Source organism: Carassius gibelio, chromosome B7 (assembly GCF_023724105.1).
Source record: "Carassius gibelio isolate Cgi1373 ecotype wild population from Czech Republic chromosome B7, carGib1.2-hapl.c, whole genome shotgun sequence".
NCBI classification, from domain to species: domain Eukaryota; kingdom Metazoa; phylum Chordata; class Actinopteri; order Cypriniformes; family Cyprinidae; genus Carassius; species Carassius gibelio.
The window spans coordinates 24063145-24076823 of NC_068402.1; the positions used below are offsets into that span (position 1 = coordinate 24063145).

Sequence of the window (13679 nt, forward strand, 5' to 3'; positions counted from 1 at the left end):
ATCCTTTTGTGGATAAGCCAATAAAGAAACTCTCTTCCAAAGTGTTGGGGTACTTTTGCAGGGATGCAGGGACTGATTCATTCAGGAACTAAATGTCTTTTTGTAATGTGTCAGTGAATCATTTCCTCAACTACTTTGTTCAAAACATACTGAATATTTCAGAAACAAAACACAGCTACTTTATGCAGTGGTTCTATGTGGCTTTGTTTGACATTATTTTTATTGGTGGGACCTGCATTTTTAAGTTTAAGTTATTCAATGGAAAGCTTTGTGACTTTGATATGCATTTTTTTTTTGTCATCCTTCCAGTGCATGCAGAAGAAATTTCTAAAGTTAGCTCCAGTGATGGGTAATGCAAATTCAGTTTTTCACCTAATGCTTCGGGCGCTGAATGTGCCGAGGGCCCGACTTTCTTTTGCAGTCTCAAGATATGGAGCTTTGAAGTCCATGCATCATGACACTGACAGTGTTTACAGAGGATTTGATAACTAAAAAATAATACAAATTTTAAAAAAATTGTCTATTAGGCTACAAAAAACAAGAACAACTGTTAGTAACAAGAAAAAAAAAGTTTAAAAGTGCATGAGCTTACATATATGTAAACGACATAACATTTCAGTCAAATATACATATTTAAAATTTTATATATTTAAGTTTTTCTTTTTTTTTCAATTAAAGAGCTATCTAGGATAATATTCATATTGAATGATTTTCTCAATTTATAATATCTAGTATAATAAATTACATAAAATCAATGCATAACGTTATTAAATTAGCAAAAAAATATAAATAAATAAAGGAATAAATACTTTATAAACGCAAAGTACAGCATGAGAACTTTTTTTAAAGCCAGTCATACTACAACCAGAGAACATGACAGGAAACATTTCCAACATATACTATATAAAAAAAAAAAAAAATGAATATATAATACAAGAAGTAGAACATTAGAACATACAGTGAAAAGAAGAACAAGAAGAAGAAAGAAATTTAAAGTCATCGTCAAGCGGTGGCAGGTGTTTCTGGCTGATGTCACTATCCACAGTCACATGACCTGCAGTGAGTCACGTGATCAGGGCTCCATTCTCGCCATTTTGAGTCCAGAGTGAAGCACTTTTTATACTACAGAAATAAAAAGGCAGCGCATCACGAGCTCCGAGGCCAAAGATCAGACAAAACTGCCGCATCAGTAAGTAGCGTCCGGATGCTTGTGAAAGTCGCGTGACTCTGAGCTGTTTATTAAACCGCACAGTTGTTTTTTTACAGCTCATGTTGAACTGTAAAGCGTGCATGTGTCTGCTGGGCTGCTGTTGTCAGAAACGTCCTGCCCCTTTCTCACGTTTCGTCTCCACGGTTATCACGGACACCATGTTCTCAAAGCCGCGCACCTTTCTAAACTTCAACCCAGCTATCTCAGACCGATTATCCGAGATTGGTTTGCACGTGTTGTGTATTTTTTGTGCCATTAGGTCTGTGTCTGTAAACATCCGTCAACTCCTCATATCTTCATATAACGTTATACTGTCGCACAGAGACCGAGTGTTTATTTTTAACCCCTTCACCATTCGTGTTTTTTTTTCCTCGTCGATTTTGCCTTTTGACTATCACTTGTTGCTTTTTTAATAAACTCCTAATACGGTGACACATAGGACAACATGATCTTAAAGAGAGCGTTCACTAAAGGCGATACATCTGTCATCTCACCCTTGTTTCGTAAACCTGTATAATTTTCTTCTTTTATTAGTTCACACTCATACAACCATAAAGAGAGAAAAAGAAAAAAAAATGGAGTTTTGAAGTACAGTGATGTCAGAAAGGTCTATCTTATGTTGTACCCAACGGTTTTTTTATTTCACAGGGTCCACAACCCTAACCGGTTTCATTTGGAAAAGGAAAAAGCAGCACACAGAGCTTTCCTTGCTATCAGTTACAGTAGAAGAATTGCATGCTTTTACATGTGTTCATTCCCCACGTGTTTTTGTTTTGATTCAGCGTAGTAACTTCCTTTTTAACTATAGGTCCAAAATGCAGAAGTGCTGTGAACAAAAGAAAAAAGTGAAAAGTCTACTCTTGAGTCAGACCTATTAAAAGGGATTCACCCTAAGGGATGTTACAGCCATCCATTCATCACTCAAAAAAACAAAAACAAAAACAAATTCTGCACGGAAATAGCATATGTTTCATATTAAATAGAATTATGAGCTGGTGGTAATGTTTTGAATGTCATTTGTCATTAAATGTGTCTATTAAAAAAGAGAAAATAATACTAATTAACAATAGTCATGACACTAGTACTACTACAATTATGAAATATTCGAAACTCTGTGCTGTCGAATATTTAAAAGTTGCCTGCATTTGCTCATACTGATTTGCTAAATTGTTTATAGGACACACCATGCAGTGAAAATATATCTTTGTACGATTTAATTACTTATTATGGCTAATAAACATTATTGTTTGCTTAGAGCAAAACGTAGTCGCATATGAGTGATGTATCAGGAATGTAGATGGTTGCCTGATCAACTTGTCCGTGTTCATTTTTTGATAATGACTGTCTGATCCTGCTTCTTACAGGTCTACTTAACAAAAGAAAAATTAATACATGGATATGAATTTGAGGTTAAATAGTTTTATTAGTAATAATCAGGTTTCTCAGATTAGCAGTTAGTTATACAGTGTTGCCCTGGACAACTTTGAGAGATGAATTTTAACAAATATTTGAGTCCTAATAATGGTAATGGCATGCATTTCAGATACATTAATACTGTTATCAATGCAAACATGTAAAAAAGCTAAACACTAGCTTGTAAATATCTAAACCATGTTATACACCATCGAATAAGATTATTTGAAACCAGCTCTCACAGAACAGTCTACTTTTATTTCAGAAACCACTTAATCTGTCATGAAAAAAGAAACCAGACTGGTTTTCTAGACTGTAACTAGTGCATGATATTTATAGGTTTGTGAAGTAATGGCTATTCTTGTAAATATGTAGCGAGGGCCTCTGCCAGTTGACACACACAGTTAAAAATGATGCCCTTCCCCAGTCCTGCATTTCTCAGCTTTTTTTGCGAGCTGGAAGTTCCTGTTTAGTCAGTGGTGTTGTTTCATTGACGTTTGTGCATGTTTTATTAATGTTGCAGGAATGGAGGACAGCAGTGGAGTCGCTGTCCTTGTGCCTCACTCTAGAGGCCAGCAGGATACCGTCTTCATTCCCGACAGACGTCTTCATGGTGCCGAGGACCAGGAACGGCAGCAGCAAAAGCAGGCTGCAGACTCTCTCATTCAGGTCATTGAGAAGCTCAGCAAGATTGTGGAAAAGCGGCCCAGACGGTGTACCGTCTCTGGGAAAAAGAGACCCTTGGTGACCTGTGCTTCTGTACCTGTTCCAGACAGCAGGGACAGCACAGAAGTGGTCACCCCTTGTAAGAGATCCAGAGAACTAAGGGATGACCGCTCAACGGTCACATGCTACCAGTGCAGTATGTGCAGATTTATCTCCCCTAGATTGGAGCTGTTGAAAGAGCATCTGCTACTTCATGATGAGCAGCACAGTGACCTCATCCTCATGTGCTCCGAGTGCCAGTTCACTTCAAACCATCAAGAGGAACTGGTGGCACATATAAGGCTCCACCTGGAGGAGGGCGATCATGCCAGACACATCCTAGATGAGCAAGCATCAGCAAGGAGCGTTCACCAAAGGATGGGAGTTTTGAAGGCAAGCGATTCGGAATCAGAGAAGACGTCCACTCCCAAGAAGTGGTACAGCTTTGAGCATGGCAGGTACCGTTGTCTCATCTGCAACTACGAATGCAGACAACAACGCAATCTGAAGACCCATGCATGGAAACACGCTGGCCTGGTTGATTGCTCGTACCCCATATTTGAGGACGAGACGGACTGTCCTGGTACCCTACAAAGCTCCAGTCCTCCTTTGGTTCCAGCAGGTAAAGAGGATACCATAGTGGTCCTCGCAGCTTTTGGAGGAAAACCTCAGACCATTCATGGCTCCTCCAGCCTCCAGCTAGAGCTGTGTGCTTCACCAGAACTGAGGTGTCATGGGGAGGAGGAAGCTTTGAAAACAGTGGAGACCAAACTCCCAATGATCAGTCAAGCGTTTTCTCTTAAAGTCCCAGAGGAGCCTTTGGTGGAGGTCCAGATGACACCAGAAGCCCAAATGGAGCTGGAGTTGGAGACCGAGAACCAACAGGCAAGCTCTGACAGCCTCCTGTCCTCTGCGCAGAAGATTATTAACTGCAGTGGGAACAGTTCCGGCCACGTCAACGTCATCGTGGAACGCCTTCCCTGTGCCGAGGAACCGGTGTCCAGCAAACCTTTGCTCCTCAGCCCAGAAGTAGGAGGAGACAAGACCCTTCTTTCTTCTGAGGAGTCAGAGAGCCAACACATATACTATAAACAAAAGGAGGAGGTTATGATCACGTGGAATGGAGTAGATCAACAACAAGAGGAAGAGTCAGTGTCTTCAAGTTCTCCCTCAGATGAAAACGTGCCACCGGTTCGGAGGAGGACTTACTCGGAGTCTCTTCGGCTGCATTCTTTGGCAGCCGAGGCATTGGTGGCCATGCCCATGAGGACCCCAGAGCTTAGCAAAACCACTGCAAAAGCTATCCATGACCCGAGTACTCAAAGCCCTGACACGGGCCAGGGAATTATAGAGATTGCTGACACTGCCAACTCTAAGGTGTCCTCGGGAGAGCTCACGGCTGCTATTGGGGATCCAGGTGCTCTTCTCAATCTTGGCCTCCAGAGTTCAAGAGACTCTCGAGATGTGCTGGTCGAGGGACCCTCCAAAGCTGGAATCAGCATGTCTCTTTTGACTGTCATCGAGCGACTGCAAGAGCGTTCTGACCAAAACACTTCAGACGAGGACATTCTGAAAGAGTTGCAGGACAATGCCCAAAGCCAACATGGAGGTGGAGTTTCTGGGGGTGCTGCTGTGCCTGGCGACATTTCCACTACAGACGGTCTGGTGGATTATATTGCTGGGAGCGAAAGGCCCTACCGCTGTCGACTCTGTCTGTACAGCAGCGGAAACAAAGGTTACATAAAGCAGCACCTACGTGTTCATAGACAAAGAGAACCCTATCAATGCCCAATCTGTGAGCACACAGCCTGTGACAGTAAGGACCTGGAGAGTCACATGATCCACCACTTCAAGCCTCGCATGTACAACTGCAAACAGTGCACTGAACGGTTCCACTACAAGGTATTTAGAAAATTAAGAAAGTGATTTATTCCAATGTGCCTCTATTGGGACAAAAAAGTATTAAGCTAGTTATATCTGTCATTAAAACATTTCACTCAATTCAGACCAAAAAATTGAGATTCTGTCATCATTTACTCTCAAGTTGTTTTCTTCTGCACAACATAGGTGTAAGGTTTTTTTTTGTAAAACATTTTTAACAACTCAATTCCAAAACTGGAATGGATTTTTCAAAATAATTTAATTTTGTGTTGCACAGAAGAAAGTTAGTCCTACAGGTTTGAAACGACTAAATTTTCATTTTTGTTTATATATATATATATATATATATATATATATATATATCAGATCACTGCATAGTGACTTTGTTCTCTTTTTTTTAAATCCTTTTTTAAATAAAAGCTTTTTAATGACATAGGACTGATTTTTTTTTAATGCTTGAAATACTCTCTTCTTTAGCAGAGGAACTCTTTGAGAAACGAAATTTCTCGAGCATTCCACTTGGTCAAATACCCATTTACTGTGTTTATTTGTTTCTATATTGAATTGCTATCTTAAAATGGACTACATAATCTCTTTGATTTGAACTTTATTGAGTTATCTTTGCATTTTCTGGAAGGCAATACATATTTAATCAGATCCCAACTGTTCTGAGTGGGGAGTACATATTAATTTTACTCCATGTAGATTGGCGTACTAGAGTTTCTAATATTGGAGTGTACTGCTCTCCCTTCCTTCTACTTTATTAATAATCTTTTTCCTTACGAAGCACTGATGATGGTTTTATTAATTCCCTATTCAGAGTCAGCTGAGAAACCATGAGAGAGATGGGCATGGGATAGATGACATCAGCAGCACACTGACCCACGTCACTGAAAGAACAGCAATCATTGAAGAGCCAGTCAAGATAACAGATGATGGTGAGAACTGACTGAACACATCTGCAGTGCTAGACAATGAAACAAAAGCAGTTTTCCAAAACGTTCCACTTATAGTCGTGATGGAACAGAATTTGAGTGTAACAGATTATTGAAAAAGAAATAAATATACGGCGGGGATTTGGTTCTATACATGCTGGTTGATTGGGTTTTGGGATGTGGGCGTTTCATACAAAAATGAATCCACGCTTGTGGTCGATTGCAAGAGGGGCAGGTTTTAAGCGATGAATTCTGGCTTATATGACTAGAGTTAAGTCTTTTTTTTTATTTATTTTTTATAACGTTTTAAAGTCCCCAACGCAGTCAAAAAATTTAAAACCAAACTCATCTGTGATCATCGCAATTACACATTTTAATGTTTCTTTCCTATCAAAATAGATGTTTTATGTCCTAACAAGGAACATACTCCCTTGCCTCTTTTAGTGTACACAAATCTAACTAGGCCTTGCCTCCACTTAATCACACCAGTTCAAACCTGCTCCACTTTCAGCGCAGTTAATTGAAGAAGTAAACACAGTGGCAAGTGGAAATATCGCGCAGATTGTCCTCCCTTAATAATCAATAAAAAAATATATTACTCATATTGGTTTATCATGATCTCATGTCATCTCAGGTTGCATTGCAATCAATGATGCTCTACACTGCACAATTAATCTCTTACATCAGATCTACACTTTGCTTCTAATGATGAAATGATTTGTGAGCATGCAGAACCCAGTGAGTGGATTCTGTTTAACTTAAACCCTTCTGATTGGCCATTGCATTCAAGAAGCATGTGTGTCTGTAATTTGCTACACTGGAATGCTGCAAAAAGACATTGTAGATAGAAATAATGATAATAAGATGAAAAGCCCTGCCCAGCAAGTTAACTGGATTAGTTACATGTTTGTGACAGTGGGAAACAGTAGGAAAAACATCTTTGGTACACCCCAGTTTTAAGAAGAAAATGCTTAGCAATGGTATTGACTTATAAAATGAGCACATGGTTTGTCTTTAAGCATATTTAAAACCAGACAGACATGTAAACGTAAAAACGTAATAATAAAAAAAGAAACATACATGTATGAATTTACAAAGCAATAACGTGCATTTACAATATAAATTCAGTACATTTTAATTTCATGCTGCCTTAATAATAACATAAATAATTGTCCCATTTCATAAACATATTGCTGGTGATTATTTAACAACTTGGAGACATAATTTTTTTCTGATATGTATATTTCTCTTTTTTGCTCAGATTCAGTTGGTGAACAGAGCGTTTTCAAATGTGATGTGTGCGACTACACCAGCTCCACGTATGTTGGGGTGCGCAACCATCGGCGAATCCACAGCTCTGATAAACCATACAGGTTTGGGGATTTTTTATTTATTTATTTATTTATTTTTAAATCACTTGATATTAAATTTTTGTTGTAAAAAATACATTACAAGGAGAACAATTCTGGAAATGAATGCATTACCAGTGTTCACCACAAGGGTGCAGTGGTGCTCAGGATAAAGACTGTGCTGCCTGCACTCATTTTGTAAAGCCCTGCTTATATGCTATAAAAGAACAAGATCTTGTTCTTTTCAGTGCAGACGCACAAACACTCACCCAATCACACGTAAGCTCACATGAAGACCTCAAGGTCCCATTATGGTCATTATTGCTTCAGTTCTGCTCACCCATAATCATTTCAAACAGAGCTTCTGAGAGAGAGGGTGCTTTTAACACAGCTGCAGGATCCATTCAAGGCCTGCAATGTATTGCGTTTGCCGCAAGCAGCGCTTTGAGTTCAACCTCTCTACAAACAGCCTTTCATTGTTCTTCAAATGCAGCTCTCCAAACATTCAAACACACAGCCGCACACACAAAACACAAATTACCGCACAAATAAACATCGCCTGACCCCTCAGGTCTCTTTTCAAACCACGGCCTTGTGCCGCTCTAATTGTTTATCTGCCGCACGACTCCTCTAGGTGCTGCAGCTGTGATTTTGCCACAACTAATATGAATAGCCTGAAGAGCCACATGAAGAGGCATCCACAGGAACACCAAGCCATGCAGCTGCTGGAGCAGTACAGGTGAGAAACAGACATGGAGCTGGTGCACAGAACTTGACTCCAAGTGGAGATGGGTGGTAATATTCGTTCTGTGCTACAGGTGCTCTCTGTGTGGTTACGTGTGCAGCCACCCACCATCTCTCAAATCCCACATGTGGAAACACGCAGGAGATCAGAATTACAACTATGAGCAAGTCAACAAAGCCATCAATGAGGCCATTTCCCAGAGCAGCCGGTAAGATGGCCCTTTACAATATAGATTTTTGTTTTGATTAGACTTTCTTTTCTCTGTAGGGAGTTGATACAGCTAAAACTAAAGATGCACCAAAATTTTGGCCACCAATAATTATCGGCTGAAAATTGCATTTTTCAGTTTCTGACCGAAATAAGAAAATGGTGAAAGTATATGGAATGCTGCTGTTCAGTATAATGTTTTCACCCTCCTTTTAGACATTCGCCGTCACACTCTGATCAATATTGCAATCTATGAATGTGCATTCCGTTTGAGTTTCCTGTGCAAGCACTTACCAGAAAAGGAAAGCCCGCTCAAATAAAGCACTGACAGGTTATTTCTATGTAGTATACTTGTTCCTATTTGCAACAGCGCTACTGTGCTGTAACCTGGTGTAGTGCAGCTGTACTGGGCAGCGCCGGTAACATGATCACTGATCTGCTCCCTGCTCACATGCTGAGATAATAACAGCTTTGTAGGAATATACATCATTTGGATAAATAGGCAAAGACATCTGTAAAATGTTAAATCATATAACTACATAATATATATATTGATATTTAATATGAAAGTGTGGTTATTTCATTGCCTCTTTTTTCAGTATTATAATGATTTAGTTAATTAAAAGTTAAATTAAAAAGTTTTGCAAAAAAATGTTATTTAGTTAATTATTCACTGCAGAAAAGTAGTGTATAATTATGTATAATTTATGGACTACAGTTCAAAGATTTGGGGTTAGTAATGTATTTTAAATGTTATTTAAAGATATCTGTTATGCTCACCAAGGCTGCATTAATTTGATCAACAATACAGTGAAAGCATTAATATTGTGATATATTATTAGTTTCAAATGATGGTTTTCTAGTTTATATATTTAAATGTAATTGATTCATTTAATAGCAGAGCTGAATTTTCTGCAGCTATAACTTCAGTCTTCAGCCTTGCATGATTCTTCGGGAATCATTCTAATATGCTGATTTGGTGCTCAAGAAAGGTTTCAAATTATCAATGTTAAAAACTTTTATTTATTTGATGAATAGAAAGAAGTTCAAAAGAAAACTTTTGTAATATCCTAACTGCCACTTTTGATTTAGTGCAATCCATAGAGTATTAATAAAAATAAATAAATTGACCCTAACTTATGACCAGTAGTGTAATATATAATAAACCCAGCATGGTAATAAAATATTTGCCTACATCTGAAAACAACAACATGGTCGTTTTGAAAGTTAATGTCCAAACTCAAGTAATTTTGTTCTGTTTTCTGTATTTTTCCTCTGGTTTTAAGATCTCCTGCTGCACCTCTGAAGTCAGCACATGAGACTGTCTTGAACAGAAGAGACAAACCAGAGGGTAATAACCCCGTGAGGTCTCAGGCCGGTGGAGCTGTGCCCTGGCAGAGCGGCTCGGAGCAGACACGGCCAGGTATGGAATACTGTGTGCTGCTCTTTTGCTGCTGTATCTGTGGCTTCGAGTCCAGCAGTAAAGAGCAGCTGATGGAGCACATGAAGCAGCACGAAGGAGATCTGATCAGCATCATACTGAGCAAGGAGCAGCAGGGAAACCAGCCCACAGAGACCAGCAGCAGCCAGTGAAGCACACCTTTTCATACACACTGTTCTTCTGTCATTTCTGCTTGAACAGGCAACATGCACAATCTGTCAGTCTCTCTTTGTATTGATATTAGTAGTTTCCGTTACCTTTATTGACCATATGTGAATCAAATAGTTAACCAATGCAAATGTAGTACTTCAGTAGTTCAGCAGAGGAAAGGGTTTTTAGATTTCAAAGCCATCGTATACCTCATCTGTTGATGATCTACAATATAAAGTCCACACATGAAAATGAGGCAGCTTCTCCAGTTCACTGTAATAGTATTTATATCTATATTTCTTATGTGCATTTACTTTTAAGGCAGCACTTGCCATGTCAAATTTCAAGTGTAGAGAGACAGATTTATTTTTTGCTCTCTAATGTGTGTCAGTGTTTGCTTTGATATTTATCAAACTAACTTATTTTATATGCATGTTCCCCTCCGTTATGTTCATACAAAATGAGAAAATGTTTCAAGTTACGGTCTAATTATGGTGCTATTGGTGAAATAGAAAACATAATTTTTTTCCAAAAATTGTATAGAAATGTTATATTTGAGTTGAACTGTGTTCTCATTGAAACAGTGCTAGTTTAAAATTGGACACATTTAAAAATTAATAATTGAAAACATGCAGTAGAAAAAAAAAAGCGATAAAAGGATAGATGTATAGATTATTTACTATTATTTTTATTATTAAACATACATATTGATGTATCAAGCTTTTAAAAAAAGTTCAAATGCCAACACTTGAAGACCGTTTCTTCACTTTATATTTTCATATTCGTCTTTCTTTTCTGTTATGAATGTTATTGCAGGATTTTTTTGTTTTAATCTGCTGTAATGATAGAAAAGCTAAAAAGAAGCAGTAGTTTATAGGGTTGTCACAATACCAGCTATAGTATCCTTATACTATGTACATACACACCACTGTACCTCTATTGCTGTGTGGATCCAAAGGATGTTTATTATAGTTTATTTATGAACTATTATTATAGTTTAATATCCTTCTGAATGTTTTGGAGTGCAGTTCTCGCTGAAAGCCCTAGGGAGTCAAAGTCAAAATTTAATCTTGTACATTTATATCTTTAATAATGCATTTGAGCATTATAAACAAACCCTATAACTACAATATAAGTCTTCAATATTTAGTTTATTTTCCTTTTCTTTATAAGACCGTGTCAAATTACAAAGTAATTCTTCTTAAATTCCCATATTGTGTTGCACTTTCTGTGTGAACAGCTCCTGAAGCACTGGACTTAAACACATGCCATTGCTGAATATGAGCCATGCTTGCCGCTTCACAGTGGAGTTGAGCTTAAAGGGATACTCCAGCCCAAAATGAAAATTGTCATTAATCACTTAGCCCCATGTCGTTCCAAACACAATTTAAGATATTTTGGAGGAAAACCAGGAGGCTTGCAACTGTCCCATTGACTGCCAAGTAAATTACACTATCAAGGCCCAGAAAAATATGATAGACAACATCAGAATAGTCCATCTGCCATCAGTGGTTCGACCTTAAACTTATGAAGCGACGACAGTAATTTTTTTTATGCAAATAAAAGAAAAATAACAATTTTTTTTTTTTTATTTATTTGTCTTTTCTGTGCCTCTCCGCTGCTCCTGTGTCAGACGCGCAACAAGGATGCACTGTATTCTTTCAAATCAATGCACAAATACACGTAGAAAACAGCGCAACCTTGTTGCACGTTCGACACAGAAGCGTGTATGCAGCCTGTGCTACAGTGATGAGGAGAGGCACAGAGTAGACAAATTGTTAAATAAAGTCGTTAATTTTGTTTTATTTGCATACAGAAAGTATTCTTGTCGTTTCATAACTTTACGGTTGCAATTTTCATTTTAGGGTGGAGTATTTCTTTAAGTTGGTCCTGTTACTACCTACTGGAATGCAGTACAGGCATTGTGATACTACAGCAGCGCCTGTATATTGAGAAAGTCTAGTAATTGAGATTTTGTTTAATCACTACCTCAGATTTACTACTTTTTGTCCCCTGCTCTTTTGACCTTGGCTTTAAGGGCCCTCAATCTGACTTGAAATGCAGCATATTTTCCAAGGGATGATTTGAATGAAGTAAATGTTTGTATGTCAACAGTCTAAAATGCAAAAATTAGCGAGATTAAAAGGGCATCCATAATTCATTCAGGCTCCACACTGCCCAGTGTATCAGAGAAATGAACTCTTAGGAATTAAATCATAGGAATTTCCATACACGATTATTATATTCTGAACCTAATTCTGTACTAATTTACAATTCAAACTGCAGATGACCCGGAAATGCATTGTCTGCATATAAACCATTTCTCTGTATGCATCATAATGAAAATGGATAAGAAACTCTGAAACATTTACCAGTATTGAAATAGTTTTCTCACTTTATTTCATTGTTTTAGTGCACAGACATCTGTTGAGTGTTTGTTTCAGAGGATGTGTCGTCTTGTTTATGTGCATAATTCACACTTGCTTCTTTCCAAGTAATGGCTTCAAAGAGAGATTGAGCTTCCTAGAAGGTTCATTTTTGTTTCAGCTACTGCATTTCATTTTGTCTATCACTCTGCTGCTGTAGTCCAAATTGATCAAGAACCCTGTACACATTGTATTCCAGCAATCTTCTAGCCGTGGCTTCTCACTTTACGTTCTAGAACAATCGCAATACATTTGGAATGTATTTTTTTCTGAAGATACACAATAAGTTTCAAGTAATCAGCAGGGCCTAGTATTACAATTGTGTTGTCTTTCACAGTGAGTCATAAGATTTTGGTAATCATCACAAGGACAGCATCTCCACCACAAGTGTGCCTTCCATTTCAACAGCCTCATTTCTGAATAAGCTTCAGTCGAATTCAGAAGAATAACATAAATCTTAAGCCAGTTATTCTCAATGCATCAAGTGCTTTGGCATCTTAGATTTTGTATAATGTGCCCTCAAAAACTGTGTAATGTATTCGGACACATGGTACTGTAATACAGTTTTGTATGGGACGTGCTGTATATATATACTGTAGAAACTGACATTTTTAGAGGAATTCTATTTTTTAAAACTTGTATAAACACTACGGAAAGAAAACGAATCAAAAGAAAAGCAAATGAATCAAAAATGACCTTTGACTTGCCAAAGTGCATCAAAAAGGGTCTTTCCTGTGTGTAAGGGAACGGTTGGCATTGGAAACTCCAGAAGCACAATGTGTTTCATGCTGCGATGCCAAAGGAGAGAAAAAAACTTCGAAAGGCCTCTCAGTGCTATTTTCCTTTTCAAGTACAGAGGTCCAAAGGGCCCTCTTTTTAATATTAGTGTTCCGTTCTTATTTATTTGTTCTTTTGAAACTGTAATGTAATGATTTTTTGCCAGTGTATTTTTGGTAATAAAGTATGAACAAGTCATCTTAATGTCTCATTTGTCTTTCATAGCTGTACACAACAAACTTGAACCATTTATATAACAAACTTTAACCAGACCGATAAGAAGTGATAAATATTAATAATGATAAATAAATATTGTCCTTTTTACACTTGCATCAAAGAATTCAATAGAAAAAGTATCACAGGTTCCAAAATGTATTTTCTTTGTTCTGCATCTCAAAGTTTATCAAATGAGATGTTTGTAATATTTCTAAAAGTACTTT

General features: G+C 37.8%; 1 protein-coding gene across 1 annotated transcript; it reads left to right on the forward strand.

Moving 5' to 3' along the window:
• The first annotated feature begins 1035 nt into the window (after window positions 1-1035).
• On the forward strand, window positions 1036-13437 carry znf507 (zinc finger protein 507). The gene is made up of 7 exons (XM_052561866.1): window positions 1036-1189; window positions 3147-5230; window positions 6030-6147; window positions 7406-7517; window positions 8128-8232; window positions 8312-8446; window positions 9732-13437. The coding sequence occupies exons 2-7, from the start codon at window positions 3149-3151 to the stop codon at window positions 10036-10038; spliced, it is 2859 nt and encodes a 952-aa protein (XP_052417826.1). The 5' UTR covers window positions 1036-1189; window positions 3147-3148; the 3' UTR covers window positions 10039-13437.
• The last annotated feature ends 242 nt before the right edge of the window (window positions 13438-13679 follow it).